This window comes from Carassius gibelio, chromosome B20, assembly GCF_023724105.1.
Source record: "Carassius gibelio isolate Cgi1373 ecotype wild population from Czech Republic chromosome B20, carGib1.2-hapl.c, whole genome shotgun sequence".
Classification (NCBI taxonomy): domain Eukaryota; kingdom Metazoa; phylum Chordata; class Actinopteri; order Cypriniformes; family Cyprinidae; genus Carassius; species Carassius gibelio.
This window is the reverse complement of record NC_068415.1, coordinates 4,707,784-4,722,463: the sequence shown is the minus strand read 5'-3', so window position 1 is coordinate 4,722,463 and position 14,680 is coordinate 4,707,784. Positions and strand designations below refer to the sequence as shown.

The window sequence follows — 14,680 nt, the reverse complement described above, 5'->3', positions numbered from 1 at the left end:
AATAAAATAAAATAAAATACTATTTTAAGCATTTTACACTGGAAAAAAATTAGTTTTAAATTTCTACTAAATTTCACAAAGAAATACAAAGAAATGGCACATGACAGTTAAGATATATACGGAGAGACTAATGACAAAAGGCTAGTTTTTATTGCCATATATTCCATTTTGTTTTCATCAAAATGTGCATGTAATATAAAAAGTAGAAACAGGGCATTCATTCATATTTAAAGATGGGTTAAGTAAAACACAAAAAATTGTGCAAAGTTAGATTTTTGTGAATGTGTTTCAACATGAATGTCTCTTATTTACAGGAAAATTTGGCACTATTTATGCATCATTTCTCTTTTTTCTATTATATATATTTTTTAAACACAAAAGGCATCCGTTTTGTAGAAGGACCCTACAGGGAAAGCATAAAGCATAGACTGTGTACAGTTTGATTCTTGCATCTGAAATTAAACTCAGTCTGAATGAAAGAAAGACGTGAAACACTTTATTTGAAACATGAGCATGGCATGCTTTGAGGACGGGCGCAGGTGGCACACAAACACACAGAGAGGATGACAAGGGGGAGAAAGACATGGAAGGAGAGGGGGACTGACGCCGCAATCTGCCTGTCCACACGGAGCGAGCGTTTCATTACGTTAATAAGATTCCTGCAGCACCCCGAGCACATCCACGGACTCTCACAGTTACCTGCACGCTCATGTCTTTCACATGCAGTCGTCTCGATCACTTCAAATATGATCATTCCCAGGGGTGGATGGCAAATGTGAATAACCAGCAGCGTCTGTGCTTTTATGATCCGAGAGGAACGAGAATCCCCTGAAGGTCAAGGGCAGGAGGAGTCAAATGAATAGCCAAGCGGCCGTTGATTGTGTTTTAGTGTGGGCTGAAGATAGCACTGATGTGTTCAGTCACCAGATAAGTGCCAAGCTACCAGACGGAGAGCCGATATACATGAAAAGGCCATTAAGGTGAAAATGAGGTGATTCTAGATATTTGTCTCGGCCTGTGTGATAATCCACCTGCCGAAACGGTCATTCCGGACCTAATATTTTCCGGCAAATTTATTGATTAAAACACTGGGTATTCGACCTTGCTCTACAAATTGGCTTTTTGTAGACACAATAGAGAGCTGTCTAAGTTTCATGCAACTCTGAAATCACGTTCCCATGGATCCCGCCGAGTGAAAAATGTCTGTAAAGTGATGCAATGCTGAAAAACATCAAGTGTCTTAATGCTACAGCAGTCAAAACAAGCAGACGGGGATGCCGGTGTGTTCGAAAGCAAAACATTTCATCACATTTTCACCTTCTTACATGGTTCTTGAACAGATAAATTGGCATTTTAGTCTGCAGTTGAATGCGGTGCATATTAAGACACAGCATCTGAATAAAACTGCTAATACCAAGTACTAATGACTTAATTTAAAAAGTTTTAGTAGACTATTTACTTCTGCAAACCCACGTCCATGTGTTCAAAGCTTCTGGATTTTGCCTCGTATCAAAACAAAAACAGATTTAAAGATTTAAAAATCAAACACAACTTCACTCTAGCCAAAATCCAACAGAACCGTGCCTTTAGAAAGCAATAATACTCAGACTATTTACTCTATATAGCTATACTGACTAGCTACTTTGTTGTTTCATAATAATAAAATGTGTCAAATTGAGACAATTATTATTATTATTATATGAATTCGTTTTAAGACGGAAAAATATGATCACAAAAACAACTTCAAGCCTTTAAGTGCTACACTCACTGTCTGTAATAAATAAACAACAATACAAATACAGAGAGTATATAAATATAGAAAGCATTTAGAAATGTCTTGCATTATAGCTATACTGACTAGTTTGTTGTTTAACAAATAATATAATACCATATAATATAATATTAATAATATAAGCATTTTTTTAATGAAATTCATTAAATATGACTTCAAAAACAGCTTTTTAGTACCACACTGTCAACTGCAACAATAAAATAAAAGACACATATACATATATAAAATATACATAAATATACAGAGTATGTATAAAGTGTTTAGAAATCTTGCAAAATAATGTTCGAGGCAAAACCCAAAAACTTTATAAAGTTCTCCTAAAAATGAATCATTTACGTTGTTCCAACCAGCAATTGTTTTCTTTTTTATTAAACATAAAAGGAGAAAAGAGTCTCTGTTTTCCATGCAAAGAAAGCGCATAATGATTTCTACCCTCAAGCTCCAAAAAGGTCTAAAAAGCAGAAAAGTAGTCCATACGACTCACTACACTATACTCCGAGCCTTGTGAAGCCATACATTATGGCTTTTGTGTAGCCGCCGGAGCTCTCAAAACTCATTTGCACTTATTCAGTTCGAATCCCAATGCAAAATACAATCTGTAAACAAAAAGATTTCGGTATGTTTCTCTCAAAAAAAACGACTGTGTGTCTTCGGAAGAATTGGAATATAGCGCAGTCAAATGGAGCAGTTTCTCAGAGCTTGGAAGTTTAAATCATCCACTTTCCCTGCGACCAAAACAACGCCCCTCGCTGAAAACAAGCTCAGAGTTTCTGCCGAAGAAGATCTTTTGTGTTTCCCGACAGAAAGAAAACAAGACTGAGAAATGGGGGTGTGAACGACAAACTACTCGAATGTGCGTCTGAGAGCGTCTTTCACTATAGGCTGCGTTTTAACACAATACTTTTCGGCAACATTGACTACGACGCCACACGTGACCTGTTGAAGTCGACTAAAGGAAACGGGAGGAGCTGAGGACACGGTGAAGACATGTGGAGGATGGGTGGAGTGAAGAACACAGAGTCAGAGAGAGAGAAGAAAAAGTGAAGCAAGGGGACGTTAGCTCTGCCACAGGAAGCCAGCAGCCATTCTTCAGGACCATGACCCCCCACCAAACCTAAACAAAGACCCCTGTGGCCCTGTGCATGAACATAGGAGTGTGTAGGGTGTCATTAGTCTCCACTGATTGAGTACTTGAGGGGGGAGAAGGACAACTCAAGAGGACAATGTGCAATTACGCCCCTGGAACTACAGCTGAAAAGATTAAGAAACGCCACTCCCTCCTGAAAAGCAAAAAAAGCCAGAGTTTGTTATTTTTGTCCTCTCTAATTGCCTTGGCGGTCGGGTTTTAAGATAATAGAATGGGATGTAGTCCTGGGTTAAGTTATGGAGGTGATAAAGAAGAGAAAGGGGGCCGGGGGGGGGGGGGGGGGGGGGGGCAATAAGAACGGAAAAAGACAGAGGAAGAAATAAAACAAAAGCATGTTCATCAACCAGGTCAATTAGTGCAATCTGAATCGGCTGGAGTAGCGATTTGCTTTGTCTGAGCACTTTTATTATGGAAATCACTCTGGCTTTGGAGAGAGGTGCATATTTATGGAGCTGCTGATTGCAAGCGTTGTTTTTCAGCAAGATGGAGAGAGCGAGAGACAGGCAGAGAGAGAGAGAGAAAGAGAGAGACGGCATGTCTGTGAGAGATAGAGCAGAAAAAGTGTTTACAGAAATGAGCATCTATTATTTTTCTCACTTAAAGTGCCATTTTTTCAGCATTAGCAGCCAACATGAGGATGATGGGAGATGGCCACATGGTGCATGTGTGTGCAAACGAGATTATAAATTAGCTGGGCACATCCAAAAAAACTGCTGGCCACTGTCGACTCTTAACACATTCAAACACACACACACACACACACATGGGAAAAATAAATTAAAAATATCTGGAGCTCATTTTCTCTGTCCACTGCCAGTAAGGCATGGTTTAACATGAAAATAAAAAAGCATGCTTGATTGACCATAATTATCCTCGTTCACGTATGTTTCCAGACAGAAATGGCTACAGCGTTATGTTGGCATCTGAGGTATAGGGGACTGGGGTACGTTCACTTAATAAAAAAACACTTTTTTGCATCTCAAAATAATTTTTCTATAAGCCAGGTAAAATTAATTTTATGCAAAAAAAAAAAAAAGTATTCTGGTCTTCCAATAATTCATAAATAAACGAATATATTAAACAATAAAAAATATTAAATATTCAGTATACATAATACAATATATATCTACATACTGCATATTATTAAAATATCATACACCATTTTATTACATATTTTACATTTTTATATTAAAAACTGTATTTTAAGACCTGCATATTTATTATATATATATATATATATATATATATATATATATATATATATATATATATATATATATATATATATATATTCAAATTATATTAAATTACAATAACTATTTGAACTATATTAAAAATACATATCATTTTATAATATGTCTTACAATTATATACATAGTCTTAAGACCTGCATAAGTTTGCAGCAAAATAAGACTTCAAGATTTGGGATTTGATTGTGAGGAAATCTGATTCAGATTTCTCTGGGTGTATGTTACAGATCATTTCAGCTGACAGCTAACATCCCGCAATATAATTAGGAGTATTAGTTATACCTCATTTCATCCCATTTCTGCTTGCCTACAGGACAACTCAAGTAAAATAGGACACCGCTTACCCCACTCTCTCCTCTTTCGGCGTAATACCGATTCTCGAAAAATCTACAGATATGACCGAAAAGCATGACGGGAAAAGGGAATAAATAAAAAAAATAAGCCTTTTTTTGAAGGTTTGGAGAGAAAATAGTGCCACCGAACCATTACAGCATGAAATATGAATGAAGGAGCACACTGTGGAACTTCATTACTGTATATAAACTTCAACCCTCCGCGCGAAAACAGCCAGAAAGTGACTTTCCTCTAGTGCGGGAGGTAATTGTGCCTTCATAGAATTCGACTGTCACATCCCACGGGATTAATGATCTCCCACTGTTTTCCGAATGAAACCTTGCTACTTCCCCGCACTTGTAATGCCACATCTACTGTAAAACAAACGCGTGGTCTTATATAAATAAATAAATCAGAGCGCGGTGTCAAAGCTACTTTAAGCTAGCCAAGTTTCACATTACGCACATACGCTTGCTGCAGTTGCACTACCCATAAATTAAAGTGGCACAGAGCATACTTATTGAAAATCCGGAGGGGAAAATGGAATTACTGAGGGCAATCCGTCTCTGCGCTCCACGCGGCTGACGCTAAAGGGGAGGGTAATGGCTTTTTTCCCCGTGGCCGAGGGGAACGTGTGTGCACATTTAGGAGGTGCATTATATCCTTCAGGTGGCATGTACTCTCCTGCACCCCTCAGATGAGCTTAATGCGCGAGTGTAAAAATAACATGTGGCTCAGGCAATAACGAGGCCAAGAAAAGGAAACATTGTTCAAAGCTGTAAATAACGGCATGGTGAACTCATGCGATACAATCAATGCTCATATTAAATTGTGTAAATATAATTTAAAATTCTTCCAACCAAAATCATGCTAATGTAACATCAACTGAAACTAGATTTGCACAAAGTTGAGAATTTGAAATGAATTGGCCACACCCTACAGGAAGCTGAATTGGTATGACAGGAAGTGGAAATTAATGACTATCTACTCTATAAAAGTGTTTTTTTAAGTCAATAAATGCTATTTAGAGTGTGTCTCTTAGCTCCATCGCCTGTTTCAATGAGCAGCTGAAAATAGTAAAGTGCAGAAATTTCACAATAAGAGTCTTTTATATTATAAAATATGTTTATAAATTAAAATCCCACATAACTTTAAATTTTCCATATAAATTAATTAATCTATCTATCTATCTATCTATCTATCTATCTATCTATCTATCTATCTATCTATCTATCTATCTATCTATCTATCTATCCATCCTTGATAACTTTTGCTTTGCTATTTAAAAATTACAGTTTAAATGCATCTGAATTTCAATTTATTTTAACTCTTTAACCTACATACATTCCATAATCATTCTAACATTAATCTAACATTTTGCTAACACTAGACTCTGTGTCCTTTCATTTCTATTCATATGCACGCTAACATGGGAGAACGAAAATGCAAAAATGTTCAAAAACATTTTATATTGACAACGTCTGATGAACTTTGGCCTGCGATTATTTTAACCTTGAACTTTGACCTGTAATTATTATATCAAATGAAAATCTAACTGTCACAGATTAATTTCTTGATTCAATGCAAGCAATAAAAACCTCAAAGCTACTATAAAATAGTACTTAAAACTGTATATTTTCAATCTTTTTAAACCCTTCTCTTTCAACACGTCATTAAGAAACATCTTCTGCCAATCCAAACAAATCCCTTTTTTCCTTTGGAAATACGCCATATTATGCATTTAAATTGGGTTGTGAATGCTGTTTCATGTTGACCTTAAGGAACTGGGCTTTAAACTCGACGGGTTCATGTTCAGGTGAGGGTGACCCAGATCCTGGAGACGTACTGAGATCACAAATCTTCTCTTTTACTACTTTGCCCTTAAGCAATGCACTTAACCCAAGCATGCTTCAGAGAAATTGTTATTGCCATTAGCATGGTTTGGATGAAATGCATCTGTGAAATGGCAAAAACACTGATAAACACTGACTATTCATGTATGTAAGTTACAGAAACAGTGACATTTTCAGTGCAGGTCCCCTAAGCTGAGCTACAACAAAAAGCAGAATGTGATTTTGTGAAACAATGAAATCCTCTATGAATTTCAGAGCCGGAGAGACTAATCTGTGCACATCGCCTGCCAAAACATGTCTCCTTCAGTCTGATATCACCAAACAATCACGCAAGGTCCTCTGTCAAACACAAGGTCAGTGGAAACCGGATCCTGTGTGCGTGCGTCTACAAAGGTCCAATGTTTACGAGGACAATTGTATCTTTCCCTAAGCAGCGAGTTCCTGTCATCTAGAGTCCCTATAAGCGTTCTGATGAGTTGGCTCCTCAGGTTTTTCTGTAAGGCGACTGGCATCTATCCAGAGTACCTGCGCGACAGTTTCAGCATTCAGTGGAATAGAATCAGACAGAAAGTGCAGGGAAGACGAGTCCTGCCCAGCGGACCAAGCTTATGAATTGTGAATGGGAAAAACTAGCAACTGTGCCAAGAAGAACAAAGGGCATCTGAGGACAGTCACTCACAGCTCGGACTATCTAATGTATAGTGAGTATCAGGGACTAACACACTTAAAAACAGCCAAGCTACTAACTACATCTCTCAATATACAGCAGTGCAAATGTGCACAAAAAGTGCTGCTTTTGTAGTAACTATATTTTGGAGGTAATTGTGCTAAGCTAACTGTTATATTTATTCTACACTGTTTTATCTAAGGACCGAGAAAGCTAATCAAATGAGATTGGATAGATTTTGTCCAATACATCTTTTCCACAGTAAAATAAATACAGAAAAATGATACTGTTAGGGTTTAGGGTTAGGTTATATAAATTAGGTCTGTTTGAGTGTTATTGCATAAATTCAGTTGAAGTTAAATGTATTTATATATAGTAAAGTATCACGTTTAAGCAATTAAACAAACAGTCCATTCAAATGTCTGAGGTTGGTACGTTTTTTTTTAGAAGTCTATGAAAAATACAATAAAAGCAATAAAATACAAAAAGGGGAAATATTATTACAATTTTAAATAACTGTATAACTTGTATATATATTAAGATTTGTAGAATTTATTTCTGTGATGGAAAGCTGAATTGTCAATTGTCAAATTTCAGTGTCACATGATCCTTCAGAAATCATGATGATGATTTTCTGCATAAGAAACATTTCTGATTATTATCATCATAAATAAACCCTTTTTGTAATCCATGTTGTTTCAAAAAATCTTTAGAAAAAAATATCATGCATTCATGCTTTACTGGAATATATATAGATAGATAAAAAAAATATCATGCATTCATGCTTTACTGGAATATATATATATATATATATATATATATATATATATATATATATATATATATATATATATATATATATATATATATATATATATATATATATATATATATGAACATTCAACTATTGATGAATTAGATGTCTTGCACTTCAAAGATTTTTTTTATAAAAGCTGCTGTAGTTACAACTATGTTTGCCATTTTAATAAAACAACGAACCCTCCAATAATTATTAATTCTAAAATTATTTTGCAATATGTCAAAAAGTCAAAATTTCATTGGCTCTTAAAAAAAAGTAGCTTGTTGTTTATAGTGTCACCAACAATGAAAATGAGATTCAAAACACACTAAATAATGGAAATGAGATTCAAAAACACACAGTAAACAATTTAAATGGGAGCACACACACACACACACACACACACACAAACACGAACACACACACACACATAATTAATCCAGCAGCACTCGCAAAATTTTTTAATAAGAAAAATCTCAAAAAGTGATCTGGCAATGGATGTAGAAGAGTGTAATTTGGAAAACTGTAGCGACTCGTAGAGAGTAAATACAGTAAATGGCAATTCGGGAGAAAGTTGCTCAGCTCATCTCATTGTTTGCGACCCTGAATGCGGCTCCTACCATTCAATGCACCCACCGTGAATGTTTAACATATGAATGGGGAACTTTTATGCCCTATGAAGACCATACGCTTGCTGATAAAATGGCTGACAAAGCTCATCCCATAGTCAAAATAGTGACAGATAGCACATTGCTTTTGGAGCACACTTTCCAGAATGCACAACATAGTATTTTAGAGGGGGATGATTTGAATGCCTATTGTGATTTCTTTTTTAAGATCCCTCAATCATGGAACACATTCTCTGCTTACAAAAATGGAAATTAATGTTAATGTGTTCTAAAATGGGGGGAAGAAAAGGTAGAAAGAAAAGGGTTGACCTTTTTCCCAATTTTAGATACATTCATTTGAGCGAAACGGTGAATGGCTGCTGGCCCTGTGATAGAAACCAAAGTCTTCCTACAAACCTGCAAGAGAGAAACAGAGGGAGGGAAAAAAATGACAAATATGCGCCCTACAAAAAGAACAGATTGGATCAACGGCTGGTGGGAAGGGAGGAAGGCAAACCTTTTCACCAGGTCCTTGAAATACAAGCTGCAGGAAGCTAGAACATTTTGGTGGACTTCAAACTCTTTGCCTTCAACTATAATTTTCAGGTCTGTAAACTCTTTCTCTCTGCGCTGCTGGTTCAGCTCCTTCAACATCTCTGTAGAACAAAGAAGAAACAGACAATGCCAAACACGTGTTTAGAATTCAGCTTTTTTTGGAACAGATGCATCAACAAAAGCAGACCGTGGCAAATATCACCACAGTGGCATAGATCAAATCAGAATTTATTCGGCATCGAATAAAAATGCAACACTTTATGGACACATTAGAAGCAGAATAAACAATTCACATTAGACATCAAGCAGAAATGATTCAGATTAGAAGATGCAAACACACAATGCCATATTTCACAGCTTTAGAAAGAATAAAAATAGGAACTGACTGACCTATATGAGCAAGAATAAGCGTGCACAATACTGGCAAAAATTAAAAATACATTTTCTGCCCAAACCATTGATTTATTATCATATTCCTCGGGGTACATTGGCTTTTTTTTAACAATACTAGATAGGAAAACTGTATTGTCTGTATTTTAGGACAAGGAGAACAACACAGCAGAAATGATGATTAATGTGTGTCAAAAACCTAACTGGATCATTCTTTGTAATTTATAAATATATTACATTTTCTATTCAACAACCTGGATGCATGATTTTTTTAAATTCTCTTTGTGAATTATAAGAAAGGAAAACAAATGTGATGTTGAAAACTTGATTTTAAATACAGCCGTATGGTATTTCGTTCCAAATAAATGCAGTTTCTATTCACTGCAAACACTGGCGCTGAGAGTTTAAGACCATAAAATCATCATATCAGCAAAACAGGCCAGAAACCAACAGAAAGCTTCAAAGAGAGAGACAAACCTCAGCAGACACGGTGCAAAACACTTTCAATTCATCAATGCATTCAATTCCTTAAAAAATACCTGTGCTCTCTGATCTTCATTAACCAAAAACAAAAGAAAAGCTTTGAAATCAAGCAGGGGGGAAACACTGCACTGATAAAAAAGCAGCGATTGAAATTAAATAAATAAAGTGTAAAACGTTTATACAGATCAAGTGCAAAACATATATAGAGTATATAGAGATTTGCTAGTAAATACAGATGAATATTCCTGCAGATCTGGTTGACATGTTTACCAGAATCATGGGAGTATTCACGCACAATCAAGCAGCAGATGTAAACAGACAGATACCGAGGAAGAAGTCCTATAGGATCTATAAAGCGATTCTGACGAGCGGACCTCGCAAAGCATCTCCAACAGAGAGCCAGCGTAAGGTCAATGCTTCAGACAGCCATCTTGTCTCTTTATGCAACAGCAGCTTTCTGTTTCGCAATCCGTGACAGCTACAACATATTTCAGCTGTTACAATTCAAAAATATTCCTCGTTTTGACACACTGTATTGACAACACGTTACACAAGTCCTTATGCAATGTGTTATTGTGATTCACCATCAGCTAATTCATGCCACTTCCCCAGCCCCGTCGACTGTTTATTTCCACAGCCTAATGGTCCAAATCTGTGAATTTTCATGAATAACGGCTCATACTGAGCGAATGTGTCTCTTGGTTGATTTTACAGCCGATACAAGCCGTTTGTTTGATCTGGCAAAGCGAGAACTTAGTCAAAGTACATCATGTAGTCAAGATTTGGGAACAAAGGCATGTGGAGACGTTCTGTGAATACAGAAAATTACCTCAGTTTTCATCCTAGCGTTTCTGATATAGACCGTGAAGACAGCTAGCATCAATTTAAACAATTTAAAGCATTTTTACCAAACAAAGCCATGTTCTACAGTTTATGGACATAATATCATTTATATCTGTTAACTATCTGAATCACTCATAAAATCGCAAGACAACTGTGAAGATCCGACTGCAGGGAGAAGCGAATCAAATTATTAGAAACAATGCACTATTTCAGAAATCAATTTGATCTGCAGCGCTAAAGCAAATGGAATAGCATTGTAAACACATCACCGAAATGAACAACTACATTAACGCAGCGCGCACAAACACACACACACAGAACGATAATGAGAGCCTTGAGCCACAGCGGCCACTTCAGCTTTAGAAAACCAAACACAATGAATCTCAGGGCCGTCTAAAATTACACTGAAATGACAAAGAAAGCAGCTGATTTACTGACGCTCCAACACTGAGGCCTGGTTGTTTACGGTTCAGAATGAATCAATAGGCTAAATAATAAATAAATAAATAAAAATATTTAAAAAATTTAAATGTGTTAAATGGAATTTTAATTGCCAAAAAGCTTTTAAAAGCCCACAGTATATTACAGTCTGAATTATAGTTGACATGCAACACATTTCATAATATGAAGCCATTCTGAAATTTGCAAATTTCTTGGGATTTATCGGACAATTTAAGCTATTTACTAAATGCATAAATACACAAATATAAATGCAATTTTTATGTGCACATATATATATATATATATATATATATATATATATATATATATATATATATATATATATATATATATATATATATATATATATATATATTATACACAGATTGCAATACAATATTTCTAATAAAATAGTTTTTTTTATATAAATGCACATATTGTGTATGTGTGTGTGTATATATATATATATACTACAGATTACAATACAATACTTATGATTCACAAAATTGATTTTTTAGTTTTACAAATTCAAAAAAAAAAAACTGTTGTGCTATCAAACACACAAAAAAATAGATTTAGAGATAGAACCATTATTAATTTTTTTTTTATAAAACAGTTGTTTACGGTTAAAACTGAATTGATGAACAAAGAAAAACAGCTAAATGGACTTTGCATCACTTAAAAGCTATTTAAAAACCCATAATATTTTACTGTGTGAATTATATATGACATTTAATTTAATTTTAATTTAATTTAAACATGCAAAACATTTCATGATATAAAAATCTAAAGTATTTTCTAAAGTTTTCTAAAATCTAAAGTTGCAAATGTATTTATTGGACAATTTAAGCAATAAACAATGCTAAAACAATGTAAAACAGCAAAAGTATAAATGTAACAATATTCAGAAAGAAATATCATTATTAAAATGTAATTAATAGCTGGATTTTGTGTGCATTAAAATAAACACAAAATAGTTTTTTATTAAGCTACAAACATAGATTATGTATTATGAAAAGCAGTGCTAAAACCGTCCTCTGCTAATTAGCAATGCCGAACTGACAGCTGTTCTTTGATTAGAATTAAAATATATATATATTTGAATAATGTAAATGCATGTGCTCCATATAACACAGGTTTTATTTTAGAAGATGTATGTGTGTGTATATATGGGGATTGCAATAGAAATGCGCGTTAAATGACATGGCTTTCACCTCCAATCTCCAGCTCTGCACATGACACCCAATTCACCGAAGAACGACGGTGAAAGAGCTCGACAGGACCACCTAGAGTTGTCAGTAAACAATGGTTCACCCGCAAGGTCGCTGGACGCGGCAGAAAAGCTGATGGAAAAGCTAATTATACGGTGCGGCTCTCCGTGGAACAGCGATCATTAGCACTGGCCACCAAACATCACATGGCAGGTGAATTCTGAGCCCCTCTGCCCAACCTGAGAGGCACACGGAGGTAGTGGAGATGATTATATGTGATTCGATGGTTTGAACACACGCTGGAAATTACAGAGTGTGTTGTGCATGTAATGGGAAAATAATTGGCTGTCTTACAGAAAATGGTGCAACAGTAACCTACTTTCTTTGTTGGTGCTGAACTAATGCTAAAATCTCCATTCTGAAGGTGTGTGTCTCCTGTAGCATGCGGCGGTCATGTGGAGGGAGGAGGAAACTAATGGAGCACGAAAAACAAAGTCTCATGAATGTATAGGGTTCATGGTCAGGCATGTCTCGCTCGCAGGTCATCAGCCGTGCTGCTCTCACCTCTCACCTGATTGGCCTCTCAGTGGACTTAAACAGCCAATCAGCAGGTTTCAGTCCATTAACCACAAATAAACAGAGAAAGTTCAATAATCCAATAATGCACTGTGGAGAAAAACACAGACTCTGGGATGGCCGTCTGTTCACTGCTTTGATAAATACACCACAATTGTTTTGAAAGAAAATATCAAACTAAAACAGATGATGATCATAATAATGATAAAAGATTATTTTGCATCTATAAAAGTATTCATAAAATAAGTATTTATATAAAAAAAAGTTTATTAGTTTCCACAAAAAAGAAACGAATTAATAATGATAAGACTATTATTAATTCTTCTTCTTCCATTTCTTATTATGTATTTATTTATTTGAATTATTTTATTTGTCTGACTTATAAATTAACACTGGCACTAAGTTATTAATAACGGTTATTATTATCAGTGTTGAAAAAAGTATTTACTGCATGCGTTTTTTTTTTGGAAAACATTGATGAACAAAAAGGACAGCAATTATATTAAATTAAAATCTCAAATGTTTGTAATGATACTATTAATCAATGTGCATCAATACTAAAAAAATTAAATATTCATAAAATACATATAATTTTTATTTTTACTAATAAAAAATTATACGTTTTTCACATTTAATCATTTCATTTCTAGATGTTTATTAATGAATTTCTTTAGTACTCCAGATGCTTATAAAGTATGCAAAATGTATTATTTATATACAAAAAAGCTACAATATGAATAAAACTACACTGAAAGAAAAATATGAATTATTATTATTATTATTTTATTAGAAAATCAATTGCATTCATTTCATAATACACACATTTAAAAGTCTTTTTATGTGCTAAATAAATCTTTGACCTGTGATCTGATATAATAAGTGCAGCAAATAATTCAGTTTGGAAATGGTAAGGTCAAAGCAAAGATCTAGAACTTAATACGTCTCCAAAACAAAATGGATAACATTGATTTTGTCTGTGATTAATTTTTAGAAATGCAGAGAGCACAGAATGTTTTGTATTAGAAGAAGAGGTCCTCGAAGTCTTTCTTTTCAGGCTTTAAGAGTCCAGCATGTGAGAGTGGACTAACTGCAAGGCCGAGACGGGAGAGAGAGCTTACTGTACATGCAACAGCTTCACGGACACAAAGACTCACACAGAGCCGCTTCAATTCAATTCAACTAGACCATGAATGGACGAGATGAAAGGGGGAAATAATATAATGGCCATTTAAGTGCATTGGAAAGACGGACATGAAATGGCCCTACAACAACCTTTCGATGAGTTTTTCAGATGCATTATTGAGCTATTCTAAGGTTCACTGGGCAGCTCATGTTTTCCAAAATGGCAACTGCTTAACACGTGGATTGACTCGTTACATCGGTACAGCGGACCGATCCAAGCCTCCCTGTGGGGGTGTGTGTAAGGAGGATAAAAAGTATGTAAAAAAAAAGGCAATAGCTAAACATTTATTCCTGTTATCCACGGTGTAATAGGGCATGTCAGAGCCATTTCTATGGCAGCTACTGAGGGAGTGAATAAAAAAATGACATCCAATCAGAAGCCAGTAAAGTGTGTCACCATTACAAATAAGACAAAAACAACAACATTTGGGGAAGAGTCCATTTGCGAATGCAAGGGAGGGGAGGACGATTCATGAAGCACTGCAAAACAATCTACTGAAAGCAAGCCTGGAGAAACTATCTGTCATTTATTTTTAGATGTAACCTCATG

At 35.2% G+C, this 14,680-nt stretch overlaps 1 protein-coding gene and 1 long non-coding RNA gene across 6 annotated transcripts in view; one reads left to right on the top strand and one right to left on the bottom strand.

Annotated features, from left to right (window-relative positions):
- The window catches only part of LOC127984465 (kelch-like protein 29), a 234,322-nt gene that overhangs the window by 67,076 nt on the left and 152,566 nt on the right, over nt 1–14,680 (bottom strand). For 2 of the 4 annotated variants that reach the window (XM_052587112.1, XM_052587113.1), the window contains one exon: nt 8,967–9,105. The exons of the other annotated variants lie outside the window; for them this stretch is intronic. In XM_052587112.1, the coding sequence (XP_052443072.1) occupies nt 8,967–9,105 (139 nt within the window). The remainder of the gene's footprint in view (nt 1–8,966; nt 9,106–14,680) is intronic. 4 annotated transcript variants of the gene reach the window in all.
- LOC127984466 (uncharacterized) lies at nt 6,819–14,451 on the top strand. Of its 2 annotated transcripts, none has more exons than XR_008160602.1 (3): nt 6,819–7,076; nt 12,389–12,585; nt 12,797–14,451. It is a non-coding gene; the product is annotated as an uncharacterized LOC127984466 (long non-coding RNA). The 2 variants fall into 2 exon arrangements; XR_008160601.1 differs by having other exon boundaries at nt 12,389–12,628.